Here is a 26,069-nt window from a genome sequence, read left to right on the forward strand (position 1 = left end):
CTTAAGCCTGCAGTATAAACGACTGAACTGAAAGTGTTTGGGCTTTTCAGACACTGGAAAACACATGTGTTTCAAACTCTGCATGAAAACGCATGCAAAGTTTCAGGTCCAATCACAAAGAACTGAGCAGTTTGTCTATTTGAAATAATACAGTGAGAATGTAGACATTCAAAGCCTTGCCAAATCACATCTCACGTGCAACTGACAGTTTTGCCATACTACTTGACAACCTCTTTTAGATAATTTAACATACCCTCTATTTTATCACATCAGTTTCTCTGTTAAAGGAAATGTAAAATTTCCATAGAATGGTTTAGGTTGGAAGGGACCTTAAAGATCACCTAGTTCCACCCCCCCTGCCATGGGCAGGGACACCTCCCACCAGCCCAGGTTGCTCAAAGCCCCATCCAGCCTGGCCTTGAACACCTCCAGGGATGGGGCAGCCACAGCTTCTCTGGGCAACCTGTTCCAGTGCCTCACCACCCTCACAGTGAAAAATTTCTTCCTAATATCTAATATAATCATAACCTCTTTCAGTTTGAAGCCATTCCCCCTCTTCCTATCATTACACGCCCTTGTAAAAAGTCCCTCTCCAGCACTCTTGTAGGCCCCCTTCAGATACTGGAAGGCTACTATAAGGTCTGCCTGGAGCCTTCTCCAGGTTGAACAACCCCAACTGCCTCAGCCGCTCCTCGCAGGAGAGGTGCTCCAGCCCTGTGATCATCTTCGTGGCTCTCCTCTGGACCAGCTCCAACAGGTCCATGTTCTTTTACTGTGTCCAGCTTCAGAGTCCTCAGCACATTAAAGGACTAGAATTAGAAACTTGCTGTCATGGCATGTTTATTAGGCAACGCAATTTCAATTTCGTTCTTCACCTCTCACGTAAACTGCAACCATAACTGAGTTTATTATAAATACCAGCATTACAGAAGGAATACAACGTTAGAAGAAATTCTGTACAAGCAGAGAACAAAAGAGAGAATGTGGAGTAAAAGAAAGAGCTGTTATGGAACAGAGACACATGAAGGGTCCTTCAGGTGCTGGATGTTGCAGAAACCAAAGCTCTTGCACCTACTTTTGTAGGGCTGAACAAGAAAAAGGAAAAAAAACCCCACGCCCTACAAGAAATGAGGCTGCACATAAGGCCAGCAATCAGACTAAAACCAAAATATAACAAACCCTCAAAAACCCCCATTTACATGTTTTAATGCTGAGTCATTCTAAAACTAATGCAGAGCAACCAGGGTTTGCTTGAGGGTTAAAAATGGGAAGATAATATCACTGCTCTTCTTTTTACTTTATGGTACAATAGCCAGAAGCACTATGCATACGTCAGGCCTTGAGGCATAAAAACAGAGTTGCAAGAGACAACAAGAGAGAAGGTTAAAGAAAACTGAAAACTCAGAGAAATACCATAGTTCCATATAAAGGGTAACACTAGGAAGTTGGATGAAGGCAAAGTTAGAACTACTACCAAGGCAAACATTTAATCTAAGATTTATATTTAATTATACGCCCCACTTCTCAGGCAATTATCCTGACTAGAGGGATCTGATCTTTCCCTGTTCCCTCCACGTCAGGGCACACCCTGTGACAAGCGGGCACACTGCCCTGAGGGACATGACGTGAGCCTGCAGACAGAAGCATGTACTTGCTGAAACTGTACAGCAACATCGCTCCCCAAACCTGGTTCCCGGAAAGATCTTCTAGGGCTGCCTTAAGGACAAGTGAGCATCTAGTCTTACAGGTGGGTGTAGAAACTATGGTTTGATCCTCTCCCTAGATAAACCCATGCCTTAACCATATTATGAAAAAGGTATTGTTGATCTACAAGAGGCAAGAAGCTGGTCACGCTCATGCAGAACTGCATTTAATTCACAAATTTATTTTTTAAGTACTGCATGTACAATGCAACAAGTGGAAACATCTGCACCTGCACGCGTGAAACAAACCATCAGACACAGCAGTATCTGATATTCATATGCGTAGATACAATTTAAAGCCAAAGACAGAGGACAGGTATAGATTCCTTTGAAAGTTTCATCCTGTATGTAACTCAAGTGTTCCTGAAAACTATTTAGAATATGGGTGAAATGATTGATTTCCACCACTCACAAGTATTATCTTTTGGAGATTCTATGAAGAGCAACGAAGTACTGCAAACAGTAAAAATTCTGGCCCCAAATAGCTGCAAGTTTTACCAGACAGTAGCAGGGAACTTCAGTCTTTCTCATCACTGAAGTTACTGAGGTATATGAACTCCAGTTGTTCAGCTTGACTGCAGCAACGTTATTTCCCTTTCCTCCCTCTGCTGGGGGAGTTTAATCCCAACACAAAGAGCGTTAAACTCTTAATGAGCATCTGGAGTTATTGCACAAGCAACACAAATATGAGCCCTTCTTTCATTTTGGAAAGAACATTTTTCTCTTTTCAAACCAACTATTAACCCAGCATTGAGACCATGTCTATACAATTTTCACACAAACATTCCCCGAGGGTTGAGAAGCAAAACTCATAAACATCTGTTGACAGAAAGCTCACTCTTATTATCATATATCTGGCTTTTTTACATATGGGCAAGTGAGAGGGAGCAAGGGGCCTGTACCACAGCTCTTTTTCTCCACATAGGAGGTTCCTGGGATTAGAAGCTATCATTGTAGGTAGACAGAAAAAGCAAATGCGTCTGTCATTCATTGTGACGTTATTCTGTCTGCACCAAAGATGGGCACGTTTTTCCAAGAGGCCTGCTGAAATTTTGCAGTTTGGCAAGAACAATTCTTGAGTAAAAATGCAGTTTCCAATCAATGAAAATCAAGTGACTCCCTGTCATTCTCCACAAGAAGAAATCCCTCCTTTTTACATTCTTTGTCATCCCTTACCATTCCCGTAACGTTTTCCTGTAGCACAGCACACTTTCCACCCACCTTTCACCTTCTTAAGTGGTCTATTTTCAGTTTTCTTAAAAACTACCTCACAAGTGATCATTTTGCAGCATGTGCCAGGTTAAAGGACAAAATACACCCACAGCCTCTCATGTCAGCATTCTTATAAGCCCTCTGTGTGAAGCGAGGGATCAGAGGAAAATAAACCTTATTTCGTGATACACTAAAGTACTAAGACCCTAGATTCCTAAGCAGGATGCTTCTCTCCTTTTCCCACCAGTTGCTGTGGAGCTAATCGGATGGTAAGTTTACTACTGTGGTGTGAAAGAACAAGAGAAACAAGGTCTCTGGCTCCCTCTCATTACTGCTTCTTTAAGCTCGAAAGTCAAGCCAATGACAGGGAAAGGGGAAATCTGTAACAGGGCTTGACCCCCCCCTTGAGACAAGGCAATGGCACACTGACATCTTCTACTTCTTCCAAATTTCAGGAGCCATTTGGGCCGTTAGGGAGTCTCAGCGCATGTGGTCAAGTGTTGCTAGTTAGAAATGGCCACAGTTGCACTTCTCTTGCCACCTCTGCTGTGGCACTGGCAGGCACGCAGGCGTACTCATAATGATGTCCATGAAAAGCTAGGCCTTGGCATCACATAAAACTAACGCCTAAAAATGAACCTGTAAAATAACTGTCTTTCATCCACCCAATTCAAAAAACATAATTCATTTCCACCTGCTCTGAAAGCGTCAGTAAAAGGCAGTTCAACTCCCTCATTTCAGAGACCAGGAGCGGAAACGATTTTCTTGTCCTTGCACCTGACTGGATGTCTTCTAAGCACTGCTCGCCAGTGGAGTCCCAGAGGCTGTCTTTGTTTTTAAAAGAGTCTCAGGCTTTCTAAATTCACTACAAAGCTCCTCAGTCATCTCTCGTCCTTCCACATACACCACTACAGTTGCGTGCTTTACTTGGGCCAACCAGGACACAGCAACGGCATTCCCCAGTGCTCTGAAGACACACTGTCTCCTTCATGTAGGTTGATAGCCATGTACTGCCCTAAGGTCCTTTTGAGGTATGCTCATAGGTAAAGCAAATATCTTAAATAATATGCATGATTAACACCCTCTTGTGATGTGACAGTGCTTTGGAATGGAATATATCATACACAGGTCAGTATTTCAGACCCGTGTCTGAGTACCGTGTCAGGATTTGTACAGAGCTTATTGGAAATGCCATTTTATCTGTTCTTTGTAGCTCCAGCCACATTAAGCAGTCAGTCAGAAATGTAGAGCAGAAACAACTCCAAGTGGCAATGGGCCCACCTTTTCTTGTATTATACATGACAGCATGCTTTGTTCCCTCCTGCAGGGAGGTTCTAGGATAGCAGAAGCAGCTGGCAAGAGGAGAAGAGAGTATCTACCCAGAGGTAATCTAAAACTCTCAAGTTAAATATTTTTCCTTCGACAGTAATGCCTACTGCCTACGTACAGTGCACCAATAGAAACAGCTCAAGCCATACTGCTGTCAGCTACTCTGGGATGAATATTTGTGCTTGGTATCAAAGAAGAGAGGTGCAACACAGTATTGCTATTGAGAAGGTGGCTTTTTGGAAAATGCTGGCCACTCAGCAAAAGGGCACCCTGCCCAGTTAAGAAATTGAGGGTTATTCCTTAAAGATAAAGTTTGGAAGGGGGTGGACCTCCCCTAGTTTTTAAACACTGCCTTGAATTCACTCTCATGACCGTCGTAAGATAACGCAATCATTGGAAGTGGATGGAACAGGGTCAGCTTAAAGAGTTGCTAGATGTCACTGATTTAGATTTTGGGCAGAACTAAAATTGAAACTCCAATTGTAAAATGCAACTCTAGTGCTTGATAATAGTTAGGGGAATAAAAAAAACCAACAAAGGTGGATACACTACTGTGCATACAAAGCAATGTATCTCAAAGTTTTTTTCCTTTATAGTTGACTTTCAGAGTAGATTAAGCATTTTTTTCAAATTTTACATGTATTTATTCTTTCTCTTTTCATCACGCTAATGACAACTTGATCATTAAAGCTTGCATTATTCATTCCTGCCATTGACAGAAAGAACTGAAAAATAATGGAAGCCTCATCTTTCAAATTTAGAAAAGCCCCAAATTTCTCTAAGACTTATACTGCCTCAAGTTTGACAGTCACTCTGACTCAGTTTAACTCAGAAAATACTTAAAGATACACTTAATTTTAATCAAGCAGGTAATCTTACTAATTCAGCAGAAAAAATGGATACACTTCAAACTAATGTGCTTATACGTTTTAATAGATGAGGACCAAGCACCTGGCAGAAATAATTAAAAAAAAAAATCAATAATGAAATACATTAAAGCTAGCTTCTCTGCAGACATGAAAGTACTAAATTAAAACACAACTTGCACAAAATTGCCAGTTTTCCAATGCAAAATTTCTCCTTTTTAATAAATCTATTGTGATATTTAGTTTTCTGAATGTTTCAACAACTGGAAACAAACATTTTCGTTTCCATTTCATGGAAAGACAAACCATTCTAGCCCCTCAGGTTGTTGAGAAAACATGAAAAAAGTGAATTCAAGGTTCTAAACCCAGAACACAAATAAAAGAATGAGTGAGTTATTTATTGTTTACATCTCATGACTACATAATGCATGGGGTTGGAGATAATTGTCTTTTCTCTAGAAGAAATAGATTCTTCTTCCCTTATTTGTGGTATGGATAAAAATCACAGTTCAGGTGTAAGTACTGTGGCTCATACAAGTTATTAATTATTTACAATAGAGATTAATATGCTGGCATCCTTTATGTTTATGAGACTATAGTGATGAACTGAACATATGAGCCTGAACTGAATAAAAATAGCTGGAGTTCAGGGTGTATATAACTAAGCAGCAGATATATTATGAACACATCCACCAAAATAATTAATGCACAAAATCTCAGCCATATAAATAATATAAATCTTTGAAAGAAATCCTAAGAATGTTAAAATCTAAAAGCCATGTTTCATTCTTTTATGCAATCTCAGACACCCTTTAAGAACAGAGTCTAAGGGAAAACAGCTCTGTTTTGCTGAGGATTAATTCATGTGTATTTAAACTATTTATATTCAGTCTTGTAAAAAAAAAAAATAATTTTCCTCATAATAGTGTATGGCATTCCCGTCTCCTTAAATCTGCCTAGCTGGCAAAAAGAACTCAAGTAAGAGCAAAAAAAGACTATTTTCCTGTCTGGGCAAGCATATATTTATCATCCTCACTGTTACATGCACAACCAAGCAGTCACACAGAAGCACACTGTGCTTAAGAAAATTCTTTCAAGTTAGTTTCAAAATATACAATGAGTCTGAAAAATATTATTTCACAGTTTTGCACTCCTTTCCCCCCTCCAATAACATGTGACAAGGACACTTAGGGCTTGTATTTGTTTATGCTGATTTGTAGGGCTTAGGATTGAATACCAACCAAGAGTTTCCGACTACTTACCCACTCTTCCTCGTCATACTCGGAATGATGGGGTATAGAGTCCTGTCTTTTAATCTGAGAAGGATGGTCCTGATGCTGTAAGTCACCCCCCTCTTCTGCACTGTTTTTAGGCACAGCCGGTTTCTTGAGGACACAGCCAGGTCGGGCCGTGTATAGTGCTAAAAGGGCACTTCTGACCAGCTGATCCTTAAATGCGTGCACAAATAACTCTGTCTAGAAAAATAATAAATATACGAAAGAATAGGTTAGACCAAAGAATGCAATACCACAACATAGCTATTATAACGCTGAATTACCCTTAGGCAGAGTGGATATTTGTTTCAGGCCAGCCTGAGAGGCCGAAAACAAAGCAGACCAATGAACAATGAGGAAAGATTGTTTTTGGGTTTTGAGACATCATCACATTCTATATTCCCATTGTTCTAAGGATTAACACAAAAGTAAATTATCTGTCATAGAGATAGATCACCATCTTTTCACACAATCCTATTTTGAGTTCCAAATTTTGCATGCAGAGATGAGCCTCTACAAGAACCAGTTCCAAGAGTAACCCACCACTGCTCAATAATTTCTGAGTAAGTGTCAGATAAAAGGAGATTAAAAAATTTAAGGATCTTCTTAAATAAAAACACACCACCCTACATTGCTGAGATTGCGGTATCCGCAAACGCAGTGTTTCCAGAGATAAATTTTGGTACTTCTAAGGTATCCACCCAGATATCAGGGCACACGATACCTGATTTTTAGCTTCATTTTATTTTTAAAGAAAGGAAATCTTGAAGTAGTTTTCCCAGGGTCTCTGAAGATGTTATTCAATTACTACATCACTTTTCTAAATCCTTTTTGTTGACTGTGACAGCTGGAAGTTTACCATGTTTTTAAAAACCTCCAACCTTCCTACATTATTTATCTCCCTTCCACCCCAACAAGAAAAGGAAAATGCTTTCTGCATACGGACTACACCGTCCCAAGACTCTGTCTCCACATAAGGGCACTTGCTGTTGCCACAAGTTTGCTACGTGTGCCCATCTCCTGTCGTCACACAGGAGGTTCAACAGGGTTCATCTGTCAGAGCGGGGACAGCACGCACCCTGTGCCTGTACCACATCCAGCACATCCCACGCAGGCTCACAGAGCTCCTCTCCCCAGTCAGCGGCCCTGGTTCACAGGTGATGATGAAACGCTGTTCCGTGTTTCTTTCACAGCACAATTACCTGAATTTATTTACCCCAGGTCAGTGGGATTCAGTTGCCTTCTTAGTTACTCAGAACATAGTGGATTGTCATGTGCAGATTCAGATGCTGAACTGCCTTTGTGCACGCAATCTTAATTAAACAGGCATGTGGCAAAAGTATGTAGATAAGAGTCAGAGCAACCAGCCGAAACAAGCACAAAGCTAGGAAATGCTAGAAATAAAGGTTGTCCAGCCAAGCTTCATTCAGCCCCTTCATGCTTCTTATGCAAAACCCGGAGAAGAAGTAGCAAAAAAGCTCACACCAAACAAGTTTTAAGTGTCAGCATCTATCTTCCTGGAAATCTTTCTCCCACTCCTTACTTCTATTCTTATCCCATCCTTTTTTTGCCAATACTTGCTCCCCTTTTGTATGCCTCTGCTCCTACACAATCTATTTTTCTTGCTTTCCTGCCTCAACATCCCCTCAAAAGTTTACTGACGTTTAGACCACAATGCTCTAAATAACTCATGGTTTTCTTAAAGCTCCAGCTGCCTGGTTAGGTACCTGCTTGAGAAGCTTCTGCTTTTTACCATTTTCACAACGTTTAGGAAAAAACTACTTTTGATCCTTAATGGTTGCACATAGAAAGGTTGAAAGTTTGCTGCAAATAGAACTCAAAAGTCTTAAAAATAAGAACCTTAGGGATATCTAAGCTAAGCTACGATTTTTTTAACCAACATCAGGACTTCTTTCAGACCTGATTTGTGATTCTTTAGTGATTAGGCTTGGCAACAGTATTCATTCCTGGCAATTTTACCAGACCCATTCTGTCTGCTCCTTACTAACTTGGTGCCTGAGGGAAAGGGTGCTTAAACAGAGACAGTTTTCTTATATGTAGCCCTTCATGGCAGCCTCATGGTAGTCCAGAACAGCACTATAGGACAATTTCAGTTTTCTACATTTCCAGCCTCCACATGGTGCACACTCAGAGATTACGCAGTCTTTGAAGAATATTGCTAGCAAACCCTACCAATTTTCTATAAAGAAGAGGTGAAATGAAACTTGCTGAGTTGTCTTTTCTTGCATGGTAACAGCAGAGCTCCTCTTTAGGACACTTCTACAGTTTCACATGAAAAGAGTCGAAATGACTTTATTTGTCTGTCCTTAGAAATCACAACATCAAGGTTTTGCTGAGGTTTTGTATCTTCCCTTGCCCTCAAAGTTCGCTTGAGACCATTTCAGCTCTCCGCATCAGGCATGGTAGACTCAAAAAAGCTTTAAACTTCGGAAAATTTTAAGTATGGGACAACTTGAAGTAAGGAATGCCCACTATGACTGCAATGTATATTGGGTAACTACCTGCAAAGTTTAAGTAATTTAATTTAATATAAATATTTTAGAGGGAAAATTCATTTCAAAAAGCAAACTGGCATGGAAGCAAACCTCAATTTTTTCATACAGAGACTAAAATGCTTTTGTAATTAAATTCCATTCACTGATTCCATTGGTTTAACAACAGTCTACATTTTAACTACATTTTCTTACAGCTCAGCACAGCTAAATTTGCAGAACATCACTATTTATAAAATTGTATTGAAATCACAAAACAAGTCTACACAAAGAAATGAAAACTTTGCAAATTCTTTTAGATACGTGACTAAAGAATATTTCTGCAAACAAAGATAGGCATAGCTGGAAAATGAATTTATCAAGCCTTCTGCAAGCTGCAAATGCTGATACATTTGTCGACAGTTAAAGGCTTCCTTAATCAATTAACAGAAAGTGTTGATAAAAGGTTAGTCTCTGGAAAACACTATAATAAATTGCAAATCATATATGGAGAAGTAAAACCATGCTTAATAGGAGAAAATAAGCTCAATTTAAGAAGCAGCAGTGGAATTATTTGATTTAATTTTCCACTTTCAACGCATTCAGCCAGTCCTTCCAGTTCTAACAGAAATACTTAACTGTAATTCACATTATTGATAGCTCAGGTATACTCACTGCTACCTAATGTTTTCTCTATATATTCTATATATCAAGCTTAACATTATCTGAAAATAAAAAGTGAAATGCTTTTCAATAAAGTTGAGGAATTTAATCATCAGGCAAATAATTTTTACGCCTTGTTCAAACAGCTGTTTAATTTCTAAATTTCTGTGAAGTTAAAATGTAACGGAACATTTCTTTTTTACATATAAAAATAATACAAAAGGTGGGAGAGCAGAAGCCCTCGTACGCCTCAAGAATACAGGTAGGCATCATGTAATTCTATCCAGAAGAGCATGCCAACCTCTCTTAAATATAACCAGGGACACTCTGTTAGTCTTGGTTCTTCCATACTGTACCAGATTACATAGATAGGTTTTGTTAGGATATCGAGATGATGCTTTCTATTAACCACGAGGGATTTAATTGCAGCACCGTGTGGGTTCACTTACTTGGGGTTTTTGAAACTTAGTATCGCCCCTCCATGAAGTTGTTTTTTGGTCTTTCCTCTCCTCCCCAACTCTCTTCCCTTCTTTACAAGCAGCTGTACCTCCACACTAGCTTCCTCAGTAACGCTCCCACCCTCTTTCTTAATTATTATCTTCTCCTCAGAGTAAATTTGGGAACAGACAGTGAAGCAGGTATTCAACCGTTGATGCAGCAGTTGTTTAGACAACTGGATTCATCTCTTCCAAGCAAACGGTGGAGGCTAGATAGAAGCTATGGGCTGTCAGGTGGACTATGTCGGGTGAGACTCCTGCTTCCACTTCTGGGAACCTGTGCTCATACACTAACCCGCAATTTAATCCTGGCCCTGGAAAGTTGATACGAACATACACAATTAAATCACCAGCTATACATTTAAAATATCTGTGACTTTTCCAAACTGAATGAATTGTCTATTTTGGCCCTTTTCTGTAGTCAGGCTCTCCAATGGGCCATGGTTCAAACAGTGGGTTAGCATCACAGCTGCCTGCAGCCGCTTTGAAATCGTCCACTCCTCCTGCCCAGACAGGCAAAGGTTGTAAGGGCAAATGGCTGCAGTTAACATACAAATTCCTTAGCAACCAAGTCTTGAATCTTCAGAGCAAACACTTCTTTCTTTGATTTGCTTTACTTGTGTATGCTTATTTCTTTGAACTAACCACTAACAGAACACCACCACTTTTTCTACGGGCAGCTAAAACCAGCCTCCTTCAGTACTACATGGAAAGGTACACTATAATTGCCACAAAATCCCCCTAAATTCCTCCCTTTCATTTCCAGGCTGAATTCTACTTTCCTGCATATTCCTGATATTCATAGTGACTCCCATGTTCACAGAGTTACTGTCGATTTACACGTTTATAACCAAGAGCGACATTTATCTCCCCCGTGGCTCCAATGCAATGCCTTCACAGTATGTGGCTGAGCTCAATATTCAGATTGGAAACTCTCCCACTGAACAATGTACTGCTGGGATAATAGTGCTCAACAGACCACAGGGGTTGCCACTTTCCAATAGCTGAAGATATATGGAAATGGTTATTGATAGTGTTATTAAGCCATATTGAGGTCACATTACAGAAGGTATGGCCCATGAAGCGATGGGAAACTTTTTTCAACCCCTCCGGTCATAGCTACAGTGCTTAATATTTTTATAGGATAACATATGCTTAAAAGTACTTCAGACTTCAGCTAATCTCCAATATCACTCTGTGAGACAGGTAGAAAATATTATCTTCCTTAATTTAGAGCTAAAGAAACTAAGATGAGGAAGAGCCTACAGCTACTGAGGAATATAACAGGAGAAAGAAGATTAAAATTTGAGACCTCCTGGCGCCCAGCTTCCTAGCTTCTCCTTCCAGACTGCATCACCATTTCTGATCACGCTATTATTCTAAAGCTTATGCGTAAACCTGGCTTGAACTACCTCCCACAAGCAGTAGTTTGAAGTATCACAGAAAAAGAAATAAAATAACCATTTATCATACCACAAAATTACTTACAATAATCTATTTTTGATAAACCCCAGTATGTGGCCACTAGAGGATAACAAAGACACATGGAATTAAATTAATTATACTTTCAAATAAAGACAACCTTTATAGATTTCATTAATTTTCTACATGGAAAGCCTACAGAAATGCTAAATAACATTCTTTTTCTGATAGCGACATTTTGAAGCTTATTTTAGCAGAGCATATTTAATATTTCCTGATGCTATGAAAGTCAATTTATGCAGAAAAAAACCCAGCAGTTAGAGACTTGGTTATTCCATTTTCCATTGCTGTGAAGATTGGAATCTTACTTTTTCTGAAAGCATCTTTAAAGAATTCTTCAAGCTGTCTGGAGAATGCTGGCTTGCAGAATTAAGCAGCAGGTCTGCATGGCTTGATATGAGAGGTTGTAGATGATTGATGTTGCTGAGAACTTCTTTTGCCTTGGCTGTGTTTTCAGGTGAATAGTAAATACACTGATATCCAGTACTGTAGTAAGAGAGAGTCACATAATGTCAAAATCATTTCTGCTATTAATAACAATGCTTAATGTGCTAAAAATCTTGCCACTAGTTTTGCAAAAAATTTCAGAGATCTGAACTTCACCGGTGTCATTTAAATGCTCCTTCCTGTACGGGTAAAACCAAATCCTTGCTTGAACAGTAGAGGAGAACAGACTGCCCACCACTAAACACTCCAAGTAGTACTGTTCAACCTAATCAGCCCTTTGAGCGATTGATCTCAACATAAGAAAAACAGATTTTTATTTATTTTTTATTTAAATGTAATTCTGGAGAAATGAAAGGTTTGACAAAGTCAGGTAATAATCACAAGGCGCATAAGGTTCCTATTTTTCCAGCTGAGCCCCCCTTCACATTATTAACTACCTTACTAAGTCTTTCAAAATGAGTCATTAACGTTTAATTGATCGGTGGCCCAGACTATGTTTTGATTAGCATCAGCGATGTCCAGAAAGTGGTGATAACCAGAGCTATTTCCAATAAAAACACATGTCTAATTTGCAAGAAAAGACACAGAACTGGGGTGTGGGAGTTAATTACTACAAAAACACACAACTGCATACTGCAAACCTCCTCCTTTCCTTTTAATTGTTCACAAACTACTGCTATTCTTTTGCATGACTTCTTTTCCTACCCCTCATTTTTTCCTCACTACTTCCTAATTATGCAATATCCTTTTCTACCATTATTCCAAAAGAGTATTTTAGACAGCATGCACACACCTACTGGTTCTTTGCTGTAGGATACATTTCCCCACCTAACACTCTTGTACATAATTCTTCCCTTTATAAAGCCTTGCTTCGGTCTTTCAGAGAAACTAACTAAAATCTTCTGCAGTTTCAGATTAGCCTGTAATATTAGCACAGGAAAAAAACAGAAGCAAGCAACTCCTGGAACTTCACCAATGCCACAGCTACTGCCCAGTTGCTTCTGTATGAATCTCCCTTTCCTCTTGTGTCTTTTCATCATACATCCTTGAGTCTTTTCCATCCTTTCCCCACTGATTTAATTTCTTTCTTAATATCAAGACTGAAATTTGACACTTTGAACTTCACGCATGGCTTTTCATTTCAGTCTTTTTCCAGATCTCTCTACTCCCCCATTTCCCCTTTGTGTCTTCTAGCATCCCTTCCAGTTCCTCCTCATTAGTTTTCTACAAATTAGAAATTAAATTTAATTTGATAAAGGACATGCATACATTCAGAAGTCCAAATGAAGTCACTTCCATAAAACTTAAAAGGCTTAAGTCTTTTGGCAAATAAGGATAGATTCAAGCAGTCTTAAAATTAAGCCTCTTGCTTAGATACTTTGCTGAGTTACAGTCCCAAATTCCACAATACCGCATCCTATTTTTCTGTCTTCCACCAATGTCTCCAGTTTTAGACACAATTCTTTATAGAGGCAGTCAGGATGAATGGCATTTGAGTCAATGAAACTTTGCCATGATCAGTCATGCTACCAGCCACACTAAAATTACTATGCATCTCCAATTTGCAGTCCACCATGTGAGTTGTTAGACTGCTGAGCGCAGAGGTCAGAATTCTGAATGTTTCAACAAGATGAATCATATAAACTGCCTCTCCTAATGAATTGGGCAAAAAAAAAAAAAATATCCCTGGTCCCTCTGAGAAATGAGGAAACGGCTTGTCGTGGTTTAACCCCCACCAGCAGCTAGGACCACACAGATGCTCACTCACTCCTCCTGCCCCCCCCGCCATAGGGTAGGGAGAAGAGGGAGAAAAGGAGGGGGAAATAACCCCAAAACCTTGTGGATTAAGATAAAGACAGTTTAATAGGAAAGTAAGAGAATAGGAAAAAGAATAATAACAACAACAGTAAAAGAATATACAAAAATAAAGTGGTCCAATACAAGTTGCTCTCACCACCTGATGATCAGTTGCCCAGGCCATCCCCAGCAGCTATCCCTGCCCCCTGGACAGCCCCTATTTATATACTGAGCATGACGTCTATGGTATGGAATATTCCTTTGGCCAGCTTGTCCTGTCTATGCTCCCTCTCAGCTTCTATGGCAAGCAGAAAAAGTCCTTGACAAATGTAAGCATTACTTAGCAACAACTAAAACAGTACGCGTTATCAACATTATTCTCATATTAAATCCAAAACACAGCAGCTACTAGAGAAAAAATCAACTCTATCCCAGCTGAAACCAGGACATGGCCACAGCCCTACCTTCAAGGTGGCAGCGCTATTAGTGAATTGAACTTCCAAAGTTAGATCTACCTCCGCATTCACTGCAATTCTCTCAAGCTGTCAGTAGACAGGGCAGGGACAAAGACTAATAGCCTATATTAATTGTAGTGAAGACATAGTCTTAAAAGTCTTGATACTTCACAGTGCTGAATAATCTTCTCTAATTCCCCTTCAGGCTTCTCCCTCCTCCCTTTATCAAACAGCCTTTTTGCAGGCTGAATCTGGCTAACACTGTTATCAAGCTCACCATGCACATACTCCTTTCTGGGATTCCCCTCAGCCTTTAATTTCCAGATCATTTTCCCTGATCTCCCACCGTTCTAAGCTTCACTGAATATTGCAGCAGAAAAGCCACAGACAATGCTATAAGAAAAGAAAGAGGAAAGAGAGATACTAAACCTGTGGGTAGTTCTCATTCTAATAAAGTCAATCATAGCTTTTAAATACAGGATATAGTGAAGAGAGAATGACTCCTTCTTCAGAGCGGAGTGTTCTATCAAACGTCATTATTTGGCTAATTTTAACATTTTCTGAACCCCAGAGAGCATGACACAACTCCAAATATTCAGTTTCTTTCAGAATTTCAGGGCAACTTCCCCTTCCTCCCAAGAAAGTACATAATTATTTTTCAGAAACAACATGTTTGGGAGTACCTGAAGTTTTGAATTGTTGTGCCTTGACACTCTTGCATCTAATACTAGCCTGAAATTTTTTGTGGCCTTACCAGTCATTAAAAAACATTGCTACTTCCAATTCACTGAAATTAGTTTCCGTATAAATACTTACTTTTAGAGCTTGCTGCTGCATCTAGCTATGCTATAGAAACAGTATTACTTAACAGAAGCAGCTGAGAATAGAACATAAGGAGAAACCTTTCACGGGTGCAGAAGCTAGATGAAGGCAATTACAGGCATGAAGAAACTTTTGCATAAGGCCAAAGGCCACATGGGTAGGTCCAGTGCAGGAAGTCAGCAGCACTATGAAAATCTACCTTTGATATGTAAAATATATTATTAGTCATGTACCTTTATGAAAAAGTCCATAATAACGTCTCCTGGGTTAAGTTGCAAAGCTTTCACTAAGCATATAAAACCACACTTAATCACTTCCATATATTGTCACCATCATTAACTACGTACACATGACTGTCAGTGGTCATTCCAGTTTTAAAATTTTTTTAATGACATTGTCATGTAATTTGAATAAAGATCACATTGACTACATCTGCAATTTTAACTCTAAATTAACAAAGTTTTTGCTGAGAATAAATACTGCAATATGCTAAACATCTAATTTTTAATGACACTCCGAGTAACTCCACTCCTGCTGTTAACTGAGTAATTTGTGTGACTGAGTTAAATTGTCACCATCTGGGACTGGGTTAAATTCTTTCAACAATGAACATTTGACCTCGTGTTTTTCACGGTCAAAACTGCAGACGTTAACATCAAGAATACAGTTAAAGCATACACAGCAAGAACATCTACCCCCAGATAACCTCAAGCTTATGTACATTACTGAAGATACCAACTCAGTGGCTTATTTATGCATCGCATGTGTTCTGTCTAAAGTGGGAAGTTGTGATCAAAAATAAATTGATTACATAAAAAAAATCCAGGACAATTCACTGCCTCAGGAAATAAGACTAAACCATATGATTAGTGCTGAGATTTTGAAAACAAGCCTGAGAGAGATCAGAAGTTCAAATTAATTTTTTTTATTTCCTTAAGTTTCCCTTGCAAACTGGGAAATTCTAACTTTGAATACTGAAGAAAATGAAATTATGTTATTAGTTCTGTCTAATCTATCTTTACTTACAAAGCCCAAATCTCCACAAATCCTTATCTTGAAGCAGCGGCTAAGGCTGCATGCGCAGAGCTTCTCTTGCTGCTCTTCTATTTCCTCTTCATTCCTAACGGACCCTTGGAATAACTCTACATCAATGCCTTCAACTGATAAAGGGACATGGGTTTCAGTGAAAACAAAGGTCAAGATGACCTTCATCAGCCCTCTAGAGACCTAAGTAGGACAAATGCCAGAGTGGCACAGGTGAATCTTGTAGCGAATCTTCCTAAGAAGACTCGCTCCAGGAAGGCTGGCTGCCTAGGGAAAGCCTTCCACAGCTCTTCAATTTAATTTTAGAATATCTTTACACTGCTGGAAAGATGCAAGTTGCCTTTAACATAGGGGAGAGTCTTATGTAGGGGAACTGAGCATGGTTCTTACCAGAAGGAAAAGGTATTGTGCCTCACTACAAGCCCGAGGCTAAATGGTGCCTTCAGTGGAGACTTTTCCTGGCAGCCTACCGAAGCGCACATAACAAGAAATGATGGCAAAGTCATGGACCACCCTCCCCCTGCCACTCCTAGAGTCCACGTATATGAAACAGTTTCTTGGTGTCCAAAACATACCATCTTTTCTGACTTTTGCATGCAAATCTCCCCCAACTCCTTCTTCCCTTCTTTTTCCAGGCCCAGACCCCTTTCTTTTATGCCTGTTTAAGGAAATCCTTCAGGCAATTCTGTTCAGAGAGCCTAGTGGCTGGAAAATACTGTGATGAGCTTTTTTGTACCTCAATGAATAGCACAAACTTTGGCAGTTTCTCAGAAAAACAACCTTAATACATTGATTTTATGGTCAGAAAAAAAATATTCATCTCCATGAAGTCTAATCTCTCTCACACACAGATGCAAAAAAAAGGGGAAAAGTGAGCAAAGAACGTTGTCTCAGCGAAAAGTGCTATGCCTGAGAGGCTGTGGTTTCCCTTCAAGAACCAAGGTTACAATCAGATCAAACAGAAATCATTATTATTTCAACATCTCTGGGATTTTCTGTGAAAAAGTATCATTTCAGGTTCCTCAGAGAATGGAAATGCGTTGAAGGTTATGAAACTCAGGTAATAGGACGTCTGAAGACCTCAGCATTAATAACATCTCTGGTAATGAGTATGTTAGCGAAGGAGTACACCTCACACCTTGACCAAAAATCTAGGCCTTGTCAAACAAAAAAGGGTCTTTTTAGACAGTTCAAACCCAAATTAAATTATGGCTTAAAGAAAAAAAAAAAAATCAGAAAATCCTTTTCAGTACTATTCCCTCTTTAAGCTTGTGATAATTTAAAGCAGGATTGTTTCTAAAGAACTTGCCTGAAATGGTGTACAAAACCATAGTGAATCACAGCACCTAATACAGCTAGTGGGACATCTCTGTTTGTCTTGATGGTTAGTACTGGGACATTAAAAATCTTGTAATCATAAGTCTATGTGTTTTGCCTAAGACATAGATCATCAAATTAGACTATAAATAAGAAAAAAAGTCTTTGGTGTACCCTGACACTGATTTATGAACATTTCAAGCAATGCAGCATTATACGGGCATAACTTACAGAATGTTTGCCTTAAATGTACCTGCACAACTGAGCTCTAAAAAGAGTAATTTGCTGTGCCATGTAGACTGATGAGAAGACAAGCCCTTCCATTTGCTGGAAGGAGAAGTAATCTATATTAGCAGAGCAATAGAAGACTGAATCTGAACAAGTGACTTACTTTCTCTTTTAGCTAGAAATAAGGAAGGAAAAAATAAAAGGAACAAACTTCAGCATTTTCCTGGAGAAACTGGCTTGGACGGGTGTACTCTTCACTGGGTAAAAAACTGGCTGGATGGCTGTGCCCAGAGAGCTGCGGTGAATAAAGTTAAATCCAGTTGGTGGCCAGTCACAAGTGGTGTTCCCCAGGGCTCAGTACTGGGGCCAGTTCTCTTTAATATCTTTATCAATGACCTGGACGAGGGGATTGAGTGCACTCTCAGTAAATTTGCAGATGATGGGAGTGTCAATCTGCTTAAGGGTAGGAAGGCTCTACAGAAGGATCTGGACAGGCTGGATCGATGGGCCAAGGCCAATAGGCCAAGTTCAACACGGCCTAGTGCCGGTGGAGAAGGACATAGGGGTGTTGGTTCACAGCCAGCTGAATACGAGCCAGCAGTGTGGCCAAGGCGGCCAATAGCATCCTGGCCTTTATCAGGAATAGTGTGGCCAACAGGGCTAGGGAAGTGATCATTGCCCTGTACTCGGCACTGGTAAGGCCCCACCTCACATACTGTGTTGAGTTTTGGGCCCCTCGCTGCAAGACGACATTGAGGTGCTGAAAAGTGCCCAGAGAAGGGCAACGAAGCCGATGAGGGGTCTAGAGAACAAGTCCTATGAGGAGCAGCTGGGGGAACTGGGGTTGTTTAGCATAGAGAAAAGGAGACTGAGGGCAGACTTTATTGCTCTCTACAACTGCCTGATAAAAGGCTGCAGAGAGGTGAGGGTTGACCTCTTCTCACTGGTAACAAGCGATAGGACAAGAGGAAATGGCTTCAAATTATGCCAGGGTAGGTTTAAGATGAATATGAGGAAAAATTTCTTCACAGAAAGGGTTATTAAGCATTGGAACAGGCTGCCCAGGGAAGTGGTGGAGTCACCATCCCTGGAGGTATTTAAAAGATGAGTAGATGTGATGCTTAGGAAGATGGTTTAGTGGTGGTTTAGGCAGTGTTAGGTTGATGGCTGGACTTCATCTTAAATGTCCCTTGCCACCTAGACAACTCTATGATTCTATGAAACCAATGCAGCATCACGAAAAAAAAACCCTAAAATAAATGTACATCATACATAGGTAATTAATATTCTACAATGATTTAGCATACCTTAATCATCACACTTCAATAATTTCAATTTGAATGCTATCATGCCTAAACAAGATTTAAAAAAAGCATCCATTGTTCTTACTGGTGTTAAGAAGTTCACTACTAGCTACTGAAGGGACAGACATACCAGCGTCGTGCCTCAAAGACATACCTGATGTTTGCAGTGGTAAAGCCTTTTATCTGTCTCTTTTACAGATAAAGAACAGTACAGATTGTAAATGGGTTACAAAGCAATGGACCTGGCTTCAGATCACATACCACCAAGTCTTGTTTTTCACCTGAAAGAAAACCTTTTCTCCCTCTTATTTGAGATCATTTTTTAGAAATTTACTTGTTTTTTTTTTTTCTTTTAATATGACTTGCTTGGTGGTAACAAATGAGAGAAAAATTGCAAAAATACTGCATTTTTAATAAATATTATTCTATGATACCTTCCTCTTCTGTCTGCACAAAAATGTGTATTCTCTGTAATAGAAAATATGCCAGACCTATCTTCAGATACACATTTTCTACATTCCTCTGTTTGATAAGCTTTCACGAAACATATGTTTCACTCTTGTTTTTGTTTGGCAATTGCAAATGCAATTACGCTCTTGCCAAGTGGGACATAACCTTGCTACCAGTTAACAGTTCCTCTTGTCTGTTAATTCCACAAGTATAGGTTTGAGCAAGGAATATTTTGTGATACGGTGACACTGTTGAATATTTCAATAAGCTGTTCTAATAATCAGCCTGAAGGTCAAAGGCATGCGAGGCGTTCTGTCATGTGCACTAACAATGTCTTGAAAGCTACTGGGATCGGCTTGAGAAATAATCTCTTCCCACATCTTCCTCTAGGTCTTCAGCTCAGTTAGCCTAGAGGAAGCGGCTGCTAAATCTGCTTTTTTTTTTTCCTCTTCATTTTATATTCTGACTGATATCTCAAGGTGTCACTTCTTCCTTCAACCAAATCTTCAGGAAAGCTGCTCCCATTGTAAAACAGAAAATTTAAATTGTAAAAGCTGCCCCTGGAAATGCTGTGTCCTCAAAGCACCCTCATGCAGTTAAACAACCAGGTGCATACAAAATAAAGTTGTCATTGCCACAGCAAAAGAAATTTCTCTGTGCTAAGAATGTATCTATTTAAAGTAGACCTGCTCTTGAATATTCAAATAAGTGAGATCATAGTCAGAGCCTGCTTTCTCCTGTCTTTTGACTCGCACAAGTTCTTCTAGTTGAAGGAAAGAAACCCAACATGTGGAGTTCTCTGAGCTGCCCTCAAAGATACATGGGAAGATGAATTTTGGAGGTTTCCTTCTTACTACTTTGTGGGAATTCATATAGTAAGTGACCATTTCTTTAGGTCTGGTAAGTGATTCGCTAAAAATTGCAGTCCCCTGTTTTCAGTGCTCAAACTTCAGTTTGCTAGCCTGACTCAGGCTCCTTTTTTAGGAAGAGTCTGACAGTATAGTAACAGTTACCCTAGTTATATCATCCTTAAGACAAGACTTTTGCTCTTCCAGGGAAACAAAGAAACACAAAGAAAACTGTGCTGTCAGAGTAAAGGTCCAGTATCCTGTCCTTGAAAGTCATCAAAAGACAGGTGTTTCTGAGGGATGCGGAAAAGTTTAAGAAGTGGGGCAAAAAGTGGGGTTGGTGTGTAGGTGCTTTGAAATAGGTATGAAATACCTTGATAAAACCTGCACAAAGCTTCACCCAGTGCTCCTGAACACAAATCTCTATCAACCTAGAGGTCTTCAATGGCTGAGCCAGTGAAAGAGGAGTGAATCAAAATGAGAAGAGGCTACACTACACTGAGTATCCTTTGCCATCCCAGCCTTTTGACACGTAACATTGCACAGGATCCAAAGAAAGGAGTTGAACTCATCATCTCCCCTCCACTGTTAAGGGCAACTAAGAAGCAAGGGCATGCCTATTCATTCTTATGAGATACTGCAATGTGTTCTGCCAGGAAGAACTCAAGAAAGACTAGGTCTCTTCCCTACAAGGCGTTTTCCTTTTTTTTTTTTTTTTTTTTTTCCTCACCTGCAACGAACAGCAATCACAGATGATAATTTCAAGTTTGCCTCCCAGCTATCCTTCATCTTGGGAAATCACATTCTGGCAATGTGGATATGCTGCAGGACCGTGCAAGCGAGAAAAGGTTCATTTTCTGAAAGCTGAACACTGGAAAGCTGGAACTGCAAAGTTCTTCTTATCACTTAGGACTTTAATTTCTTCTTATGAAATACAATAAACCCCCCACTAAATACTATATTAATCAGATAGTTAAGTAGCAGACAGTTTAAGAAAAGCCTTTAGACATTTTCTTCATCAGGAAGCATGTACTTCATAGGCCATGGGGATAAGGCTGCCTAGAATAGTCTGCTGACAGCAGAATAGGTACCTACTGTTAACACAAATTCCGTTCATGGGTCTCATGTGATCAGTGATATTTGTGTTTCATTGGCAAGTTTTGTCACCAGAGATTGCCAGGGAAATGAAATATCTTAGAAAATTTAATAGGGTTTTTATATCATTCAGTGCAAACAGAAAAAATAATAATACCATTTTCAAAGCAAATATACCTGCTGGGTTTTCTTTGGTTTTAGCATTGATGCCAACTTCTAGTCAACCTAGAAGTCAACAGTAGATTTTTATAATTTCTCCTTTTATTCTTTATGATATTGTACCTATGCAACTTTTTTGAGCATTGAATAGAATGGAATTCATTTTCTATGGAGAGTCGGGATTATTTAGGTTAGCATAATATAATAGAATTCATTTTCTATGGAGAATTGGGTTGATTTAGATTAGCATACATACAGTCCTTCCTGCATTCCCTTTCGAATGCTGTGCCACTGATTGCACGGGGGTGGCACAGTTAGTCCAAGCATTGATCAGTCACGACTATGGGTACTGCCAGTGACAGCTGTGGCTGCTGAAAACTTCGTAACAGCCATAGCAACAAACACAAACACCTCCAATTCTTAGTTAGCAAAACACGCAACTGACACTTCTGTACACGTTCAGTGGTTAACAAAGCATTTGAGTACAGCAAGAAACTGAAAACCCAGTTAAGGCCTTTATCTTTGCTTAGTCTCATTTTGGCTTTCTGAAGAAAAGTAATATTTTCTTATTTATTTCACAGGCATGCTAAAAACATTTTTTTTGCTAGCATATGCCCAAGGCTGTCAGAAATGAAGATGCTACCTTAAGCTACTGCTTCCTTATTGAAAAATTGTCTATAACTACTTTCCACTTCACACAAGAATTACAGAAGAAAGATCTCATTCTGAACAGTATGTTTTCAAGCACTGATATTCCTCAAGCTTCATAAAATAGGGGAAGAAAGTTTCGCAATTTTGAGTTTGCATTCAAAACCAGTCCTGACATGAAAAGTAAATTATGCTTCAATTTTGTAGTCCAGCAAAGCAGGGAAGATAAAGGAAATATTTTATTAATTAATCCTTGTCCAGTCTTCCATGCATTCAGCAGGGTGAACTGTTTTGTTACTCAGTGAGCTCATAATATTTTAATGCAACCTTAATGATATTTTCCTAGCTACTTACAAGAATACTTACTTTCGTCTTTCTGCCTCAAATTTACTCAGCAGTTTTCTGAGACCACCATTCTTAAATCCTTGGAAATGTGCCGCCGGTGCTCCCACGGTGATGACATCGTACAGAGCATCTGGAACAGAAAGAGACAAGTACAGAGATTTGCAACACCTATGCCCAAGGTATGGCAACACTATGACATCTACTCTACAAGACATGAGGACAACAAATCTATTATTTCCAAGGAATAATTGAGAATCTGTGTCTCAAGGAGGCCCGAGAGCTAATCAATCTTTCCATACCACCACCTGCACACCTTAGAAAGTTTATCTGATTTATTGCTACATCTAAATTATATGCCGCAGTGTAGAACAATATTCTAGCTCTGCAGTTTACAAAGCTGCCAAGTAAATTGGCCCTTTGTGTATTTCACTTTATTACCTCTTCCATTATTTAACTTGTAGTCATGTTCAGATGCACAGATTCGTGCATTTTAGAGTCAAAAGAGACCATTATGATGGAATACTCTGACTGCCGAATAATACAGGCTACAGAATTACAGCTAATGATTCCTGCATCAAGCTTATGTCGTCTGGTTGAGTGAAAGCATCTCTTTCAGAAAAAGTAAATAAAAAAAAGACATTGAATCTTGATTTAAAGACTTCAAGTGACAATGAATTCACTGCATTCCCAGAGAAGTTGCTCCAATGATTAATCTACCAGTCTGACTAGTAAAAATCTCAACTTCTTTTCTAGTTTGAGTTTGTTTACCTTCCACTTTCAGATATAATTACCTGTTTAATGCTAAATTGAAGAGCCTTGGTTCTATGACATGTACTTATTTTCCTATGTGCTTATGAACACAGAGCAAGTCAGTTGTTTTCAGCTGAAAAGCTACCAGAATGGGAAATAAACTACACTATTGAAATTCTTGCTGAGACAACAAATTGTTGTTACTCTCTGTATGTACCTGACGTCTTGTGACATACGGGATGAACTTCTATAGATATATGCTTACAGAGTGGAGATGGAACACCTTTTTAAAAACAGCCTCTCATTTTGCGCCTGTGATTGATTGTCAGTGCAGAGATGATTTAATTATATCCCAAACCACAATAATTATCCCTTCAAAGTTTAAATTTACATTTGCAGAGTTTGTTTGCACTAAGCAAACAAAGCTCACTGGAGGTATAAAAATACAGGTCAGAATGCCTCATTCTTAAAATGTATTTCTACAGGAAACATTAGAGGATTTTTTTTGTGAACTATTTTATTCATCAAGGAAGCTTTCCATGTAAATTACAATCTAATCCTCTCCTAAAATAGAACTTTTCTTGCATTCTGATGATAAATATCCCTAGAAGCAAGAAGACTGTACAAATGATTCACAGTTAATGAACTATGTTTTACTTCCAGAGCTGAATCTCAAAGCATATTCACTGAAATTGATTTGAACTCTAATGAATTGGTGACTCTTCAATTTCCACTTAAAAGGAGAAGTGACATAATTTCATTAGCCTCAGGTGAGCTTCAAGATTCTTAAATAGCCCATTCTTTCAGGTCTTCACAGACATTTATCCATAATACATAATCTCGGGCTATTAGAGCTCCATCGGTACTTGACAATAAGTAGCTCCATTGCTTAAAACAACGGTGGCTTGAAACCAAAATAAGAGATGAACCCATCAGGTTAACCGAATAATGGACTTCTGAATAAGTTTACAGGAAACATATGAATATGTTTCCTATGGCTTGAAACCAAAGTAAGAGATGAACCCATCAGGTTAACTGAATAATGGCTTCTGAATATGTTTACATGAAACTACAGGAAGATTTAAAAGCCTAAACCCTGGTGCTTTTTCCAATTCTTCCAATTCTTTCCAATTCTTTTTTAAAAATAAATAGTGACCCTGCTTATAACTACTCTGGGGGGGATTTACCCAGAAGGAAGTGTTCATTCAGCCTGTGGCCTCTTCTCAGTAGGGTCAAGGAGCAGCTGTTTGAGAATGCACCCAGAACAGCCGAGTGCCTACACCATGCAAGTGGACATGGGAGAGCAAAGGATGGCAAAGAAGAAACTGTCTACAGCCCTGGTGATGGGCATGGGGCAGTCTCATTCCCACTTTCCAGGGCACAGTACACTGGAAAGTGCTGCAAGACTCAGGAGGAATGCCTTGTGATGCACCATTTACACATCAGTGCAGCTTCTCCTGAAGGACATGCAGTGTCAGCACGAGTACACTGGTACAGGAATGCTCCAGAAACTCGGAACCATCATCGACTTCAAGAACAGACTACTCCTTAAAACTCTCTACAGTGGAGACAAAACTTAAAATGCAGCAGAGATTCATAGGAGCTGTATCATATTGCCAGCGTGCTCCCCCAAAATTATTAATTAATAGATGTTAAAAAAACCCTCAACCCTTCCTCAAACAATTACTTCAAAATTTGAAGGAAGAAAATGCAGAAGATTAGAGTGCAAGGAAGTTAAGCTTTATATCAATCATTATTTCATACTAACTATTCTGACTCAAAGATGCACTTACCTCCTACTCATACAAACAAAACACTAACACCATTTACACACTCACCAAAAAATAACAATTCCTTTATGGTGCAGAAATATAAACTACATCAACATGGTGACAGCCACAGCGACACGGTAGAGGTTCCATAAACCTAAGCTTTATCAGACCAATTTAAAGAGTTGAGGGATTTTTATGTCAAGCACAGCTCAATCTTGAATTTGAATCAACCTTCTTGCCTTCACAGGAGGCAGTCAGTGTCTCACACTGGCTGGAAGCAAAATGAAAGTCTCCTCAAGTACAGTGAATTTACTTAAAACAAGCACAATTAATGTATAAACAGGGACAAAAGCAAAGCTATGACATTACATAAATTTAAATTCCATAGTATGATGAACGGATCAAAATGTGGTGTTTATCAAATGGATAGGGATACAGTTATCCCATAATGAAACAGTATTTTTCTCAAAGCTATTCCTACCTGAAGTTTAAACACACAGGTATTTTCTATTCCATGTCAGTACCCAAGAAAAAACTTGAATCAAAGTTCAGTAAAAGTAAACCTGTTATTGAACATGTTGAACAACAAAGCACATATCCATGTGCATACACATGATAGACGGGATTAAAACCTATCTTGCATTCCCAAAATTAAGACATCTGGCAGCACAAGGGTTAATAACAGCTTTATGGTTCATCAGCATGTTTAATCACCACCTCTGTGAACGTTTACATGCTTTCTTTTTTTCCCCTCCCCTGTCACTCTCCTGGTTATATTCCAGGTGCCCTTTGATATATTGCCAAGCAAAGCACCAGAGGAGAAAGAGCAACTTATGTAAAAGTGCTGCTTACTCCAGAATTATTAGCAATTGCTACAAACTGTTCAAAGCGTATGTATCTAATACAAGACACAGTTCTTTAATGCTCATAAAATGAAGCTTCTTTTAGTGAACTAAACAGATGGGACAGTGGCTACGTAATAGAGACAAAATCATTTATCCAACCAAAGGCTAATATAATAACATTATTCAATTACTGTCTGTTATATTTATACTACAGTGTTACCAAAA

The 26,069-nt window shown here is 39.2% G+C and overlaps 1 protein-coding gene across 1 annotated transcript in view; it reads right to left on the minus strand.

Annotated features, from left to right (window-relative positions):
• INPP4B (inositol polyphosphate-4-phosphatase, type II, 105kDa) overlaps nt 1-26,069 on the minus strand; it is a 288,721-nt gene that overhangs the window by 59,239 nt on the left and 203,413 nt on the right. Inside the window, 3 exon segments of the mRNA XM_009894169.1 lie at nt 6,373-6,585; nt 11,827-12,004; nt 22,499-22,607. Coding sequence (XP_009892471.1) covers nt 6,373-6,585; nt 11,827-12,004; nt 22,499-22,607 — 500 coding nt within the window.

This window comes from Charadrius vociferus, unplaced genomic scaffold, assembly GCF_000708025.1.
Source record: "Charadrius vociferus isolate BGI_N301 unplaced genomic scaffold, ASM70802v2 scaffold21, whole genome shotgun sequence".
Classification (NCBI taxonomy): domain Eukaryota; kingdom Metazoa; phylum Chordata; class Aves; order Charadriiformes; family Charadriidae; genus Charadrius; species Charadrius vociferus.